Source organism: Bacillus rossius, chromosome 5, assembly GCF_032445375.1.
Source record: "Bacillus rossius redtenbacheri isolate Brsri chromosome 5, Brsri_v3, whole genome shotgun sequence".
NCBI lineage: Eukaryota > Metazoa > Arthropoda > Insecta > Phasmatodea > Bacillidae > Bacillus > Bacillus rossius.
Window position 1 is genome coordinate 76,782,988 of NC_086333.1, and position 14,917 is coordinate 76,797,904.

The 14,917-nt window shown below is 36.5% G+C and overlaps 1 protein-coding gene across 10 annotated transcripts in view; it reads left to right on the forward strand.

Annotated features, from left to right (window-relative positions):
• The window catches only part of LOC134532040 (serine/threonine-protein kinase mig-15), a 124,715-nt gene that overhangs the window by 67,805 nt on the left and 41,993 nt on the right, over positions 1-14,917 (forward strand). For 8 of the 10 annotated variants that reach the window (XM_063368181.1, XM_063368182.1, XM_063368183.1 and 5 more), the window contains exons 12-16: positions 5,871-5,891; positions 9,072-9,286; positions 10,768-10,835; positions 12,989-13,077; positions 14,037-14,837. In XM_063368181.1, coding sequence (XP_063224251.1) covers positions 5,871-5,891; positions 9,072-9,286; positions 10,768-10,835; positions 12,989-13,077; positions 14,037-14,837 — 1,194 coding nt within the window. The remainder of the gene's footprint in view (positions 1-5,870; positions 5,892-9,071; positions 9,287-10,767; positions 10,836-12,988; positions 13,078-14,036; positions 14,838-14,917) is intronic. The other 2 variants (XM_063368189.1, XM_063368190.1) reach the window with 1 other exon arrangement.

A 14,917-nucleotide genomic window follows, 5' to 3' on the forward strand; every position in this document is an offset into this window, starting at 1 on the left:
AAACTAACCTCAAACCTTGAAATAGGTAGGCCAACCGTTGCTGGCATCAAAATCCTGAGGAAGGTACATTTCTGGTTCAGCATTTAAAGCAATCATTTATATATATTTTTCCCTAAAATTCCAATTTAGAATGCACTTTGTTTTACAACGCAATATATTTTGCTTGCATGGTTTGTTTATATTGTAATTGGCCTTTAATGTACGAATGGCCAGAAATTGTATTATTCTAACCGGTAAAAAACAGTACCACCAACATAGTGAAAGGAACTTGAAGGTGCCATATTGTTTCAACTGTGTTTGTGCCATAACAGTTTGTTTCATTGTTTCTTTTCCAGTTCCTTTCGCTTGCAAAATTCATTGTAACTGTATTCTATGATCCACATTTTAGTGCATTATTACATTGTGAGGCATCAGTAACATTGACAGAATAGGTTGTTTACCTTCTTGGCATGATAAACATACCAGTATGGAAGGTAACAGAAATGTTAAAAAAAATCCCAGTAACCAAAACTGAAGATTTTAAGTTGGTTACGGGTAGGGCATTTTAAACAAAACAAAATTTGGAGAACCTCACAGGCATAATTATAAGGCATGGCAATTTTTGACGTGACAACGTCTAATAAATCGATGAACGCCGGCTGCACGCACGAAAAATGATGACTCATTGTCCCGTTACACTTTGTCCCATTACACTCATTGTACGCTTGTGCCGCATCTATCTCTCCTCCACTCGATTGGAACAACCATCAATTTGACTTTTTCGAGGCACATAAAACTATAAACACTCCCATTCGTTTCCTACTTTTCCTATCATCATCCTATCCTTAACAGAATAAAAGTTATAGTTAAAATAATCTCTTCGTTAAAGTAATAAACATATTTGAATTAATGCGTGCAAATAAAAGTAAATTTATCAATTAAATTGTAGATTTCATTTCACTTCTTCTTTGTAGCCATACAAAATAGTTATAATTCAATAAAAATGATTCAATTTTATTCATTAAAGTATGCAATAATTTCATCAATGTTTTGTTATGACGTGGTCACGTTAAACTATCGTCCGTAAACCGACTTTACAGGCAACCGATTTTTTTTTTGTTTAATACTGAAATAATGTTATTGGTTGGTATTTTTATATATGAATATTTAGTTTTCAAACATTTAGAATGCAAATACATGTTAAATTTTAAATAAATTGCTTGAAAGAGCTATTTTCATAATACATGCTAATTTATAAAATCATAGGTTCTTATTTTGGACCAAAGTAACCCCATGTGTACCAAAATAGCCCTGATTGACGGTACCTAACAATTGGGTGTCGCTAACAGGTCAACACTAGAAGCTACCCATACTGTCTGTTGGCCCATGCAGTTCAGAGAAGATGGTATCCTCAAGCTGCAATAGAAAGAAGTCCCTCGTATTGTTTAGTAAGGGTGATAGGGATAAAAACTGATACCAATCCAACTATCTATACATATCCGATGCTCGATACAAAATTGATTAAATACTTTTTGTAAATAATCACAAGTCCCCAGGAATTCAATATTTGTAAGTAATAAGACAATACCTTAATGAAATTCAAAGGATTTTCGGTTTATGACAAAAATGTATATATTATGCTATTGACTAATTATCAAACACAAACATTCAAGTATAGTCTTTTATTACAGAAAAATAGGAGTAAACGATGCCTGCGGAACTATAACATAGTAAATAGAAAAGATTGGTGACACTGGAATGGTGAAATAGTACTTTTATTAATGTGTATATGTTTTTTTAAGTAATGGTCAGAAACTATATCGGAAATTTTTCAAAATTGGCAAATATCTGCAAATGCTGATACTAAAACGATTATATCGGTACATCAGTATTGTTTTCTAGCTTTTTTTTTTTTTGTTTTTTTCAGATTTGCATTGAACTTAATATATATTTTTTTTAAATTTTGAACAACATATTTAATTATTCAAGTTAACTTCTGTGGTGGTTAGATTTATTGATACATACTACTTTTCTGTTGAATGATTAGTTACATCTCATTTTTTGTAGAAGTCAGTATTTGTACTATTGTGTGGTTTAGTACCCTGGTAATGTGGAGTTATATTCCCATCATATAATTTTATTCTTTCTAAGTTAATGTATGTAGCAAAATATCAAAGTATTTTTAGTGTTCTGTAATGTGGCAGCTTAAACCCCAGACTCATTCCTGGTTCCTAAATTCTGAACTGGTGACGTAGTTTATTAGATAACTTCTTCAAATGATCTAGTCAAAGGGAGATGCATTAATTACTTACTACATAGTTTCAGGGGTGTTCCAATATTTGTGCAAATACATTAACATTCATTTTGATTACTGAAAGAAAAAAAAATTGCACTTAGCACAACAGAATTGTATGCTAAATGTATTTATTTATTTTCCTGAATTTTACCTTTTATTGCCTATAGTGACAAAATTCTATTTTCTGATAACTAATATTTATATTTTCAATCATTAACAGAATGTAAATGGGAAAAGTGACTTACAACATCTAGTATAGGAATTAAGGTATTAACGTGATAAAAAAAAACTGTGGCTTAAAAAGATTAACTGCTGGCTAATTTGATGTGCCTTAAGTATATGTTTTATTAATTCTTTGAAACAATGGCAATGTCATAACTTTAATTAATCCAACATTGTTTCCTTCTCCTCACCTTAATATTAGTGCACACTGTTTACATATAACTATTAGTCATACTTGTGGACAAATGTAATTTGAGTGGAATCATACTCCTGCAAATAAATAGGTGGCTTATTAGACTGTTTTAGGCCTCCTCTTCAACAAATTTCAGGAGATAAAAAAAAAATATGTGTGCTATCTGTGTTTGTGATACGGTTGTATCCATTGAAAGAAGTTTAAATTTCATGTCAGCCACTTTGCTAACATTGTTGGAGGTCTGTGAGCAAATGATGTTACTGATTATGTAGTTGCATAATTCCACTCTTCCAAGTAATGATAGCCACTGAGATGTAAACATACCTGTTTGGAATAATACTGTATATGTAATTTTAAAGATAGCCTAGTGCATCCGTATTTCCTGCATGCTTGCTTCACTTCAACATTGGAGAACGGAAAACACACCATCATTCTGTTGATGTTGGAACACTGTATAGTTATCGAAATGGAATAAAATGTTACCACATCAGCAGCATAAATGTCACTATCTTTCACTATCTTTAAAAAAATTTTTACCAACTCACTTGAAAGAAATGTTACAGAAGTTTTTCTTATCCATAAGTCTAGGTCCTTCAGTGTAGATGGCTTTTGTTTCAGTCTAAAAGGCTGCTGTAATATTCAAGGCATTTATGGTTAACTGTTATGTATTTAAAATGGTTATCTTTCTGCCTAAATAATATGTAATTCCTTAATTTAAAAAAAAAATACTCTGTACATACATTGTCTTAGATTAATGAACCCCATATCTAGACAGTACACAGTGGAATTGCGTGAATGGCTGCAAATGTATTTTCTTTCGTGAACATCTGCATTTGTAATACGGTAAGAGGTTTAGCTTTAATTCAAAGTGTATAAAGCTTTTGAGAAGTATTATAAGTACGTAAGTAGAATTACTTCAAAGTATTTTTTGACATTTTGAAACCATTTTTTCTAATTTTTACAGCAAAATTTGAACTCTACTGACGAGAGTATTGTGTGCAGTATACAGTAAAACACCACAGGCCTTCTCGGAACTCATGCAGTAGGCTGGCATGCGTTGCTATTTTTCTCTCTGTCGCGCTTTGTTTCTAGTCGTATGGTTGAACACTTTTATGTTTACATTACTGAAATGTATTTTATGTTAATTATTCAGTAAAATACTAAAATTTTAGCATCATTAAAAAAATTTTACTGTTAATTGTAACTTTTACTGCACATAAATTTTTAGGTTTTTAAGTTGAAATTAAATGTTTCCTTTTTTGTTTCCCATTTTCGGCTCTTTTGCGGATTATCCGCGATTTTCACTATCCGCAGTGGCCCATCCACTTAATTTCGCGGATAATCGGGAGTGTACTGTAGTTACATAATGCCAGGTAAACACACTTGATAGTATATTTGTGCTGCAGCAATGCTGAATATTAGGGATGTACCGATATTGAAAAACCGGTTACCGATTACGATTAACAATTCACTAAAAAATTCAAATTCAGCCGATGTTCCAAACCGATTAAGAATACGATTATATTTGCCCGATTATTACATACATAAATTAAAAAAGAAAGCAAAGAGAACAACATTGTGATTAAAATTGATGTAATGGAGGCATGGACCATAAGTGTACATACATATGTATAGAATGCAGACAGAATAATTTTTATTTACATAAATATTTAAGATTTTGGTAAGCTAGCTAAGACATTGCACATAACATTAATAGCTATAGTTTATAGCTTTTAGCTTTTTGTGAAGAAATACAAGCTGTTTGACTGTGTGTGGCTCCACATATTACTTGTAGTGAAGACGTTTTGTTTCCATGTACGCCACCACGCAATATTTTTTGAGAACAATATTTACACACTGCATTTTTATCGTCCGGCCCGGATCCTAAAAAAAAATATTTCCACACAGCACTGCGACTAGCGTACCCATGATTATTATGAACATTAAATAGTGAATGCACTGTATAACAGCTCGGTAAATGCCAACAAATAGAAAACTTAGCAAAATATACTGTAATATTTGATCAAAGAATTCGTCACTCCGTTTACGTAATGTATGGACGTGCATTAGTTAAACAATAAAACGATATACAGTCGCCGAGTGGTCTTCGCTAACACAGACATTACCGATACATATTCGAAAAATTAATTTCGTTCGCAAACAGAAATATTCCTACAACCGACCACCAACTATCGCAATCGTGAACTTTTATTCCTGGTTAAATATTTGTTGTTAATATACGGTAAAAATAAAAAGTAAAGAAGACTTTCCCGTTATTAAAGCGACATCAATCATAATAAAAAATAATAGAAAAAGGTTCACGTATACAACGGAAATTCCGGTGAAGTGAGATAAGTTGGCCAAATTGTTTTTGTTCATCACATGACCCATGACGTGCGTAACCTAAACGTAAAATGGTGATTTTGTGATGATGCTATTCAAATAATATTATTGTGTTTTATACTGTTTTATGTGTTGTATTTTATTACCAGCGGCACTCAAAGCAGTCGTTTGATGCATGGAGCTAACAATAATGGAAATACTAGCCATACATGCTAGAATAAAATCGTGAATTGAATGAAATAAGAGTATAATTAATTTATTAGACGACGAAGTTTCTGAAACTTTCAATGCGTGTGTAGGCCTACAGTCTGAACGGTGTTTCATGAATTAAACTTAAAAGAGTTTACTATTTACCGTTAAAAGAATATATTAGCATCATTGGCATGTTTTTCTTATAATGCTAAGAGATAACTATGATAAATATAATGAGAAAATGTTGACAACTTTGTCTAAATAATCGGTTGAAATATCGCAGATTAAGATTAATTACCGATTCTCTATTATCGGTCGATTACAGTTAATCGGAATACGAATCGGTACATCCCTACCGAATATGTTTTTAGATATTTTCTTTTACTAATTCTTGTCTTTATACCAACTTGAATGCATATATGTGGTGTGTACAATGAAACTTTTAAGTCTGCTTTGGTGATAATTCCTTTTCGTCTGCCGACTTAACAAATGTGGTTGCTTTGGATTCCGTTCTCCATGTTACTGTTGCATCTGTTTATTAATTTTCTGGATGTTTGTTTTGCCACTGTGGCGGCACCTTGTGTTTTTTTTAATTTGCTGCTCACCTAATGCTACGTTCTCTGTTCTCTGTTCCCCTGCGTGAAGGTCCCTCCAAGAAGACCTGAGGTAGGCCACTCGCCCTGGTTATTTTGTTTTGCTTTACCACTTCGCACTGCTCATCATCCATCCTCAATTAAACTTTCAGTTGTTGATTCTGTGGGATCCTTTAGGTTCAGTCTCACCCACCATGTTAATTTTTTGTTCCGTCATTACTTTTATTTAAGGGCTATTTCTAAAATTTTATTTTGATAACTTCCTTTCAGTTGTTGTTCTGCCGTAAATGTTTTTAATAGATATTCACTTACTTGGTGTAATATCATGGATGTAAAAAGGCAAGCAAATCTTCGTAAATATCATCACTTGCTCACCGTTTTACTCTTATATTATTACTAGACAAGATTTTATTTTTATTTTTATAAAAGCTGTTTTGTACTACGTACTCCACCAAAATAGGTATAAAATTAATTTTTACGATAAAATAGTTTGTAATAAATTGGTCTAGAACAGATACATTCAGAACAATAAAAATAAATTTGCTAGCATATGTGGTTTAAAAGTATAATTCATTAAGAGATGCACAATAAAACATTAATTTTTCTGATCAATGCACTTTGGTACATTTTTGTTCAAATTTGATGACTTTCCTTAATTTCAAACGTTAAAAGATAACTTTTTTTGTGATTTGAATTCAGTTTTTGTTAAGTGCTACTCAGTTCCATGATGTAACTTGCATTTCGGTGCTACATTGTGCATCAACTTGCATATCGGTTTCATCACAATTTACCATATCTGTCCCTTGTTGTTTTACTAGGGTATATATGTTGAAAATATTTGTGTGGCAGAACAACAAATGAAATGTAGGTATGGAATTAAAATTTTAGAAATAGCTCTTAATAAATGGTGAACAAAAACCACATAATATGTTAGACTGAGCCTTAAATTTCAGGTCTGTATTAAGTAAGGTACATACTTAAGTTCTCTGTAACTTAAACTCAGCTAAGCATGATACTGTTGTCATCTTTGGAATCGTGCATAACTCTAAAGCTGCTCTTAAACCCAAATGTACCGGATTATGGTCTCTAAGGCACCGAGAGAGGTCGTTCAGCAGCGAAATGTTAGATTTGCATTTGAGAGGACCTGAGTTTGAATCCCGATACATCTTTTCTGATTTAGGTTTTCTCATGTTTTCCAAAATATTTCCTGTATAAAACTGGGATGGTTTACTACTGTAGGCTATGACTGATAAACCTAATCAATTGTATTGACTCCTTTAATGTTTATCTCTAATGACGTGGTTGTTGAGAAGACGTAAGGAAAAAACTGCTTCATTTTGTGTACATGTAGTGGATTTCCCATTTCCCCCAAGAACTGTAATAGAGAACATAATAATTTCAATTGATTTATATACACATACATACCTGGTTTCATCAGATAATTTCCACATAACTCTCGCTAAATTTTTTATATGTATAAAGTTTGATATACTTAAACAATATTAATTTTTCTTTTTATTACTTTGGAACTAAATTTCTTTAGTTATTTTTTCTCATTTCATTTATCTCTTAATGTTTCATAATGTAACATTTCCATTGGTTTTCACAAATTATGAAGGCACCTTAAATTATATTTATTTCTTATTCCTTAATTTGAGAATTTATCTCTTTAAAATGTTAAATTGTATGGATAGATGATGAGCAAGTGCTATGCTATTTTGTAAATGTGCACGAAATGGGTTGTTTTCCATAGGATAAATGTGGATACCTTCTCTTCCAGTATTGTGTGAATGTGAGATTGTACTTCTGATAAATATTTGTATGTAAGAATTACATCATGGTAGGTATGTAATTTTCTCATTTAATTTTGTCATGTTTTGTAATTTTATCATTTAATTATTTTTAAAGGTAAACATCAAGTCTAGAAAAGTGGTTGCCTATATAAATACACTGTTTAAATTAAGATGAGAGAAGGTATGGAATAGATAATCCAAAAATTATTTCTTGAACTGTAAAGTCGTATAATTTTACCCTCTCAATAAGTTGTTCCCTGTCAATAAGAGTAAATATCTAAATACCCTGAGAAACTTCCTAACAGGGTTTTACTATATAAAATCTTCCGGTTAAGAGTAGAGTGGCGAATTTGAGGTCCCATATTTCGTTTCCAATCAGATCAGGCTATTTTCATGTTAAAGAAATTTTTTTCTATGAAATGTGGCTGAATGTTGTGTTATGCTTTTACCCCCATTCTGCAGGAGGCAGTCTTCCTATGGTGTGTTTATACAGACTATTTGAAAAATGAGTTAATTTTGAATGAGAAAAAATTGCATTAGGAGTTGGCTTATCACTGAAAAGCTCTCACATCCATATGTTAACAGGTTGTCCACATTCTGGAAAGTAAAGGAAGTTGAAATTGGTTATGGAAAGTCAGGATATTTACTAAGGCATATTGATTCTTCGTTGCTTTGGATCCGTCTATTCACAAGCTTTTAAGGAATCAAATCATATTTAGAATGGTAGGTCTTAAGAACTGTCAATAATTTGGGAGTAAAATATATTCACATAAATTAAGTGATTCTTGCCACGATTGCCTCATTTTCCGGCCAGTAAGCTGGCAGTCAATGTTTATGCAACTCGTCTAACACTAATCTGCAAAAGATGTACATATATTATTTGAAGGATAGATCACAACCACCCGTAATCCGTAACACTGAACCAACCAAAGTTATATTTCTGTACTTGCAGGGAAAAAAATTGTATTGTAAACTCATTTCAAAATATAACAACTTCATTCCATAAATACATCATTAACGTAAACTTTTCTCTTCACTCTTTAAACTTAATATCTTTCACTTCCGATATCGACAAGCAATCGTGATGCTGTGTTAAAGTAAATAACGTAAAGGAGGCTGGCCAACTGTGTTGTTCATAAAGATTTTATTTTTATTTTTTCTAGTCTTTCGTATACAACGATGATTTATCGATGTATTTTTTGATGCTTGAATATTTTTTTTTGCTTGAAAGAAGTTTATTTAAAATTTTGATTTAGGCTTTTTCGCCCTTCTGAAAATACAGTTTAAAGTTGAAATACGGAAACAGAAGTACTCGCTTGTCTGCCCGCGGTGCTTTACGGGAAGGGACCCCACGTGGATGTCTCTAGCAGTTGTTAGATTGCGTGGTTCTCCTCTGAAGACGGGCCGGGAAGTGCCGGAGTGTGGGCGAGGCTGACCGGGGGCGCGACGACTGTGCCCAGGACCTGGACATGCTGGCGGCGCAGCTCAGCGAGCTGGGCGTGGCGCAGCCCGAGGCCCCCCCGCGCCACCGCCAGAACGGCAAGGTGGCCGCGGGCCCCCAGCCCCCCGCCCCCTCCGTGCTCGACCCCCCCGTCGAGTCCGACTCGGAGGAGGAGGGCGACGAGCGCGTCAGGAACGACGGCACCCTCCTGGCCAGCGACCCGCCCAAGCCGCTGTGAGTGTAGCATAGTCTGTCTCACCACTTCCTCTGTTACGTTCCCCAAAAATAAGCCTCGCAACTAAAATTTAAAAACAGAGGTTTTGAACGTATTTCAAGTGTGCATAAAATTTTTATGAAAGACTTGGATAATTATTTAGAATTATAAAACGTCTTTTAAGGTTTTCTGTCACTAATAGCATTCTCCGTACTTGTGTTGACATCTGCCCTTTTTTTTTCCCCCCCGTCACGCTTTATCTTGCCGCAAGCGTACTTTCGCCTAAATGTGTTGATTTCCCGTAAAAAACCTTTTTATGTGAATAATAACAGTTTTACAGTGATGCAATGACCATGTCGTGACTGTAAAATGGCTACCGACCACGACTGTTTTTTTTTAACGTTAGAAAAGGGCCATTATCATCTATGCCACAAATGGCAAAAATGAAATCCTGCATTTCAAAGATTTTATAAGCAAAACTAACTGGTGCATGGTCTCGTTTCATTAACATTGCATCATTGTGTTTTGAGCGCTGAGCTAAGATCATTGGGAATTAATACTAAATTTTACGTTTGTTTTTCGTAAAATTTACAATTTATCCACCTGTTGTTTGTAATTGTGTCAAAAACGCAGCACACCTGCGTTTCATGTTCCAAAACAAGAAAGAAAGCCTTCTGTTAGTAATTACAACTTCAATAGTTGTACTCTCTGCCAGGCAAACAACTGTGCAGTAGCATGCCAATATAGGTTATGCTAGAATAATGTGCGGTGGCTAAGGATGAAAAACAAGCGGATATGTACAAACGAGTTGGTGAAAGAGATTCTGATGTAGAATAAATATAATTTATTGTTTTTTGGTGAAGGGGACATCCAAAAGTAGGGGTCAGCCTCTATTCAGGTTGATGCGGTAAATGTGAATATGATTATTTATGTAGTCTTTGAGATGTTTGAAGAATCCTTTTAAAACTGTTTAACTTGTTATTAAATTAGTATCAAGATCAGAAATTGTATTTACATTTCCAAATTATATATAGTAGAGTTCTGCTGACCCAGACTAGATAGGACCGGCCCTGACGTTTAGATCTCCGAAAGTCTAGATCAAATGGTATTTACCTTAAAACACACATAATATAGGTTTCGAATGGGTAAAACTATATAAATTGATGTTTTTTTTTTTCCTTTGCTAAATAAAACTTTTTGTTTAGATTAAAATGAATTTTCATTACCATTATACGTAGATGTAAGTTTTTAACCTATGTATTTACTATTTATTTGTTCTTGTTTGCAATGTGCATTTTAAAAATAAAACTGTAATAGGCTTCTGCAAATCCGGTTTTTTAATTCAAATTCCAATTTAAAATTGTCTATTTATAAAATAATACTTGAGTATTGAATAATTTCTTAATGTACTTGCAGACCCCTACTTCTTAATCCACCACCTCCTTTACTGACCCACTTGACAGTTTATCTCCTGACTGCTGTGTGTTGTGGTTGGTTGCAGGCCAGAGATATCCCCTTACAGACCGACTGACTCAACACACATACCACAGACCATGGTCATCCACGAAGGTAAGTTCATCTGGTTTGGTTCGCTTGTTGGATGTGCGCCCGTAGGGATGTAGTTGTTCTATTATTAGGGACGAGATTATGTATTGAATTGCGATAAAACGGAAATAACTCCGAAAAGTATGTAATACACCATATAACACCAAAATGCAAGTGAAAGCACAAAATAATTTGCAAATACAAAAACTGATTTCTGTTATAATACTTGAAACTCTAATGTAGCCGATGTACTAAATAGATTGGATTGTTTTATGAAGTAAAATAAAAGTCAAATGATGAAACCTTATGCAAATTAACTCCTGTGTAGCATTTTATCCCACCTAGCAGGACTTAAACTAGTAATAGTATTACACTGACAAACGCTGAATTGTACAGTTATATACGCCCGTATAGGTTTTTTTTTCTGACGTACAGTAGACTCCTGATTATCCGGGGTAATGACTGTCAAGGGGTCCACGGATAACCAAAAAACTAAAGCAATGCCAAAGAAAAACTGAAATTTTTTTATCCCAACTATCTAGACAAACACTGTAACACCCATCCCTCAAAGTAACGCCCTAATTCGTTCCAGTAAAACAGCACTAATCAGAACAGTGCTAGTCACATGCTTTTTTTTTTTTTTTTTTCACAAGAGAGAATTTTAATCAAAATAATTAATTTTCCAAATTTGTAGGTAAGTGTGATTGCTGATTATTATTTTAATTAAGACACTACTCCCTTTAAAATTAATTTACACAATTAATACCTATCTAAATACATTTTAAATACATTTTAATAAATGTTGAATAACATTATCTATTAAACCATGTAAAATTAAATTTAATAAACCACGTACTCCATTGTTTACATAATAGGCTAGGGTGTAACATATTTTTTTTTCCTATGTAGGCACTAGCAACATTTCTGAGTTTTAAAATAATGATATTTTTAATGTAGAAGATATATTTCAACTATAATAAAAATTTAAAAATGCAAAAACTTAACATTTTCTATTATTTCGAAAGATTATTTAACCTGCTAAGAGTAATTCCCGACTGTTGTTTACTAAATACATGTCTGCCATGATTGGTCACTAGTGCATTTGTCACTAGCACATTATAGTAGGTGCGTGGTAAACTAGCCCTGATAGCTTTTAGCTGCTGACATGCGGGATGGCAAAATTAAACGTTGGCCAAACACACTGGCTTAGGAGATAAAATATGCATTGAAAGAAGCGAATAACTATTAAGGAAAGAGCAAAATATTGCTAGTCGATTCATTACATTATTAATTTGTTGCATAGTATATAATTCTACACAAGCGCCATTGCCATAGTGCGCGTACAAAAATAAAAAATTAACGTAAACAAAAACTGCGCTACTTTGAATCTATGACAGCACTACTTTAAATCATGCCATAATTTATAGGCATCTACGTTACTCGGCTAATCAAACAGCATTTGTTTGAGGAGTGGGTGAATTGATAGGAAAAGTGCTGCATTTTTTTAAACTTTTTATCCAGGAAATTTTGTTAAGTTGGATTTCCTAGAGAGGATTTTACTGTAGTTGATGGGTATTCGAGTGGAGACGTGTATTGAAGTGAATCTTGCAGAAGCGTGCACCCCTAGCCACTGGTTGTAGTCGTGTGTGCGACGTCCACGAGAGTATCGCAGTGGGAGCTGAGCGCAGGCGCGGATCCAAGGGGGGGCGATAGGGGCGATGGCTCCCCCCCCCTTTACACCCAGGGAAGCAAAATGGATGATGTAGCCAAATATACATAAAGACCCACGCAATGCCTTACATGAAACCGAAATATTGATAGCTGTGTGCCACATTGACACAGAGTAACTTCACTCTGGGCATGTTTCCTTCATCCTTAAACTTTTCAGCTGTCCTGAGCTCAAGGTTAAAGCGTGACTTGGAAGGGGGTGGCGGGCGACAAGCTGGGCTGTCCCGTTACTGGAGTGGAGGGTAGAGTGAGGAGTGTTGCAGTGCGACCACAACCAACCCCCCCCTCCCCAACTATACGCCGCACCAACAAAAGTATAATTTTTCCGTGGGGTGGATTCCCGGACTCTCCCAGTTTAAATACTTTTGAAACCTACATTCGCCCTCCCCTGACATCAAACGCTGGATCCGCCCCTGGCTGAGCGCGGACGGGGCCGGGTGTTTCCGCAGGTCCGTCGTCGAGCGGTGCGCCCAACCGGCCGCTGCCCCCCACTCCGGACGAGGAGGAGAGCGGGGAGCGCACCCTGGTGCTGAAGAGGGTGAGTGGGCTCGTCGTCCCAGCCTCTTCGCGGCAGCTGGCATGCCTTGTGGGTGGGACAGGGGTAGCTCCGGACTTGACGTCCCCTCGCGTTGTCGACACGTTCGTTTTACTCAACTTGTGAAGCCTGTGATTTCTTTTGCAAAAACGAAAGTTAAAAATTTTTTAGGACATACTAGAGAGGAGTAAGCCACAATTATTTATTTTAATATCAGCACGCTTAAAACTCGAGCAGTAGGGAAGCTCCTGTTTTGCTGGATGGTTGGCATGTTGTGTCCCCTTGCTTTCAGCGTCGAATAAGGCCAGAGCGTAGGCCTACACGCATTGTTTTAAATTCTCTCTAGTTTTATCAGTGCTTGAATTTTTACATTTTCAAGTGGCAATAGAAGTAGGGAACAAATTTTAATGAGCTGATGCGGGCGTTTAACGTATTAAAATTTCACAAAGACTATTTATATGTAATCCTCATTCATGGCCTTTCTAAATTGAGTTACAATAGACTTGTAATATTGTCTGCAATAAAATTTGTTAATTTTGGTTCTCAGAATTTTATAGTTGTGGTAGAAACGGTGGACAGTCTTGTCACGTCTGGAGCTCTCCCAGCTTTGCTGTTGGTTGGGGGTTGCAGAATTAAGCTGCAAGCCAGTAGGTGATGGGTTTTGGCTGCTGTAGACACGTTAATTTCGTTTTGTTTGATTAAGGGAAACTAACTTGTTTGTACATCCATAAAATTGGCTGTGTGCTTTGAAAACCTTCAGTTGACTTTCTGTAGAGAGTTGTATTTGTACAAAATGGATATCACCCTAACTTTTGATGTTACTTGATTTTATTTTCCTTGTCTTTAATGTCCCTTGTTTTTAAAATTCCTAAATTTTGTCCTTTTGTGTTCCATAAACTTTTTTTATTTATCTGTTGTTTGTTTTCACCAACACTGTCATATTCTGATGCGTGACAAAACAGAGAGAAGAAGCGTTGAAACAAGAGAAACAGTCTGTAAGGCATTCTGAGGCCGACGAACAGTTGCTGTTGAACGACTGGGACATTGCTCGGTTCTTCCAAGGGTTCAACGAGCGAATGGACAGGATTAACGTGGACGGCAAGGGGAGCAAAGGGAACGCGGAGGCGAGCACCAAGCCCTCCCAAGAGAAGCCGCAGGAGAAGGCATCCAGGGCCAGCAAAAGCTCGGGCGGTGGGACGGTTGGGCGTAGCAAACCTCGAAGCGAAAAAAAGACAGTGAAAGATCTCTTCGGTGTCGGAGATAAACTTGTGGTGCACCACAGAAGAAACGAGTCTGACTCTCGGGTGTCGAACTCCCCTTTCAGTGGATTTCGGCGTGAGAACTCTGATTTCTTCCCCGCATCGTCGCGGCACTCGGCCATACTCCTGGAAGGAAAGAGCGCGCAAGGCGGCGGGAGCATTTTCTTCGGGAACGGCAGGAGGGGCTCGGACATAGCGGTGGCCGGACTGAACATCCTGAGCGGGGCCAGCGGCAAGAAGAGCAGGGCGGCCCCCAAGGGCGGGGAGCCGGTGCTGACGGACTTCAGCCAGCGGGCGTCGGGGTCGTTCGAACAGCCGCTGCGGCCGCGGCGCGAGAAGACGGAAGGGGACATCGTGCTGATGCGCAATAGGCAGGACCTGCGCGACGAGCTGCAAGCGCGGCGGCTCGACGTGGAACAGAGGTTCTCCCGCGAGGCCGACCGCATGAGGCGGCGCAACAGCCGGCCGGCGGAGGACGCGACCTCGGAGATCGCTCAGGACCAGGTTGGTGCCACTGCAGCCGGTTGGGTCACATGACATGCCGCTCTAACCTTCAACTGGGGTCCGTCTCTCTTTTTACTAAA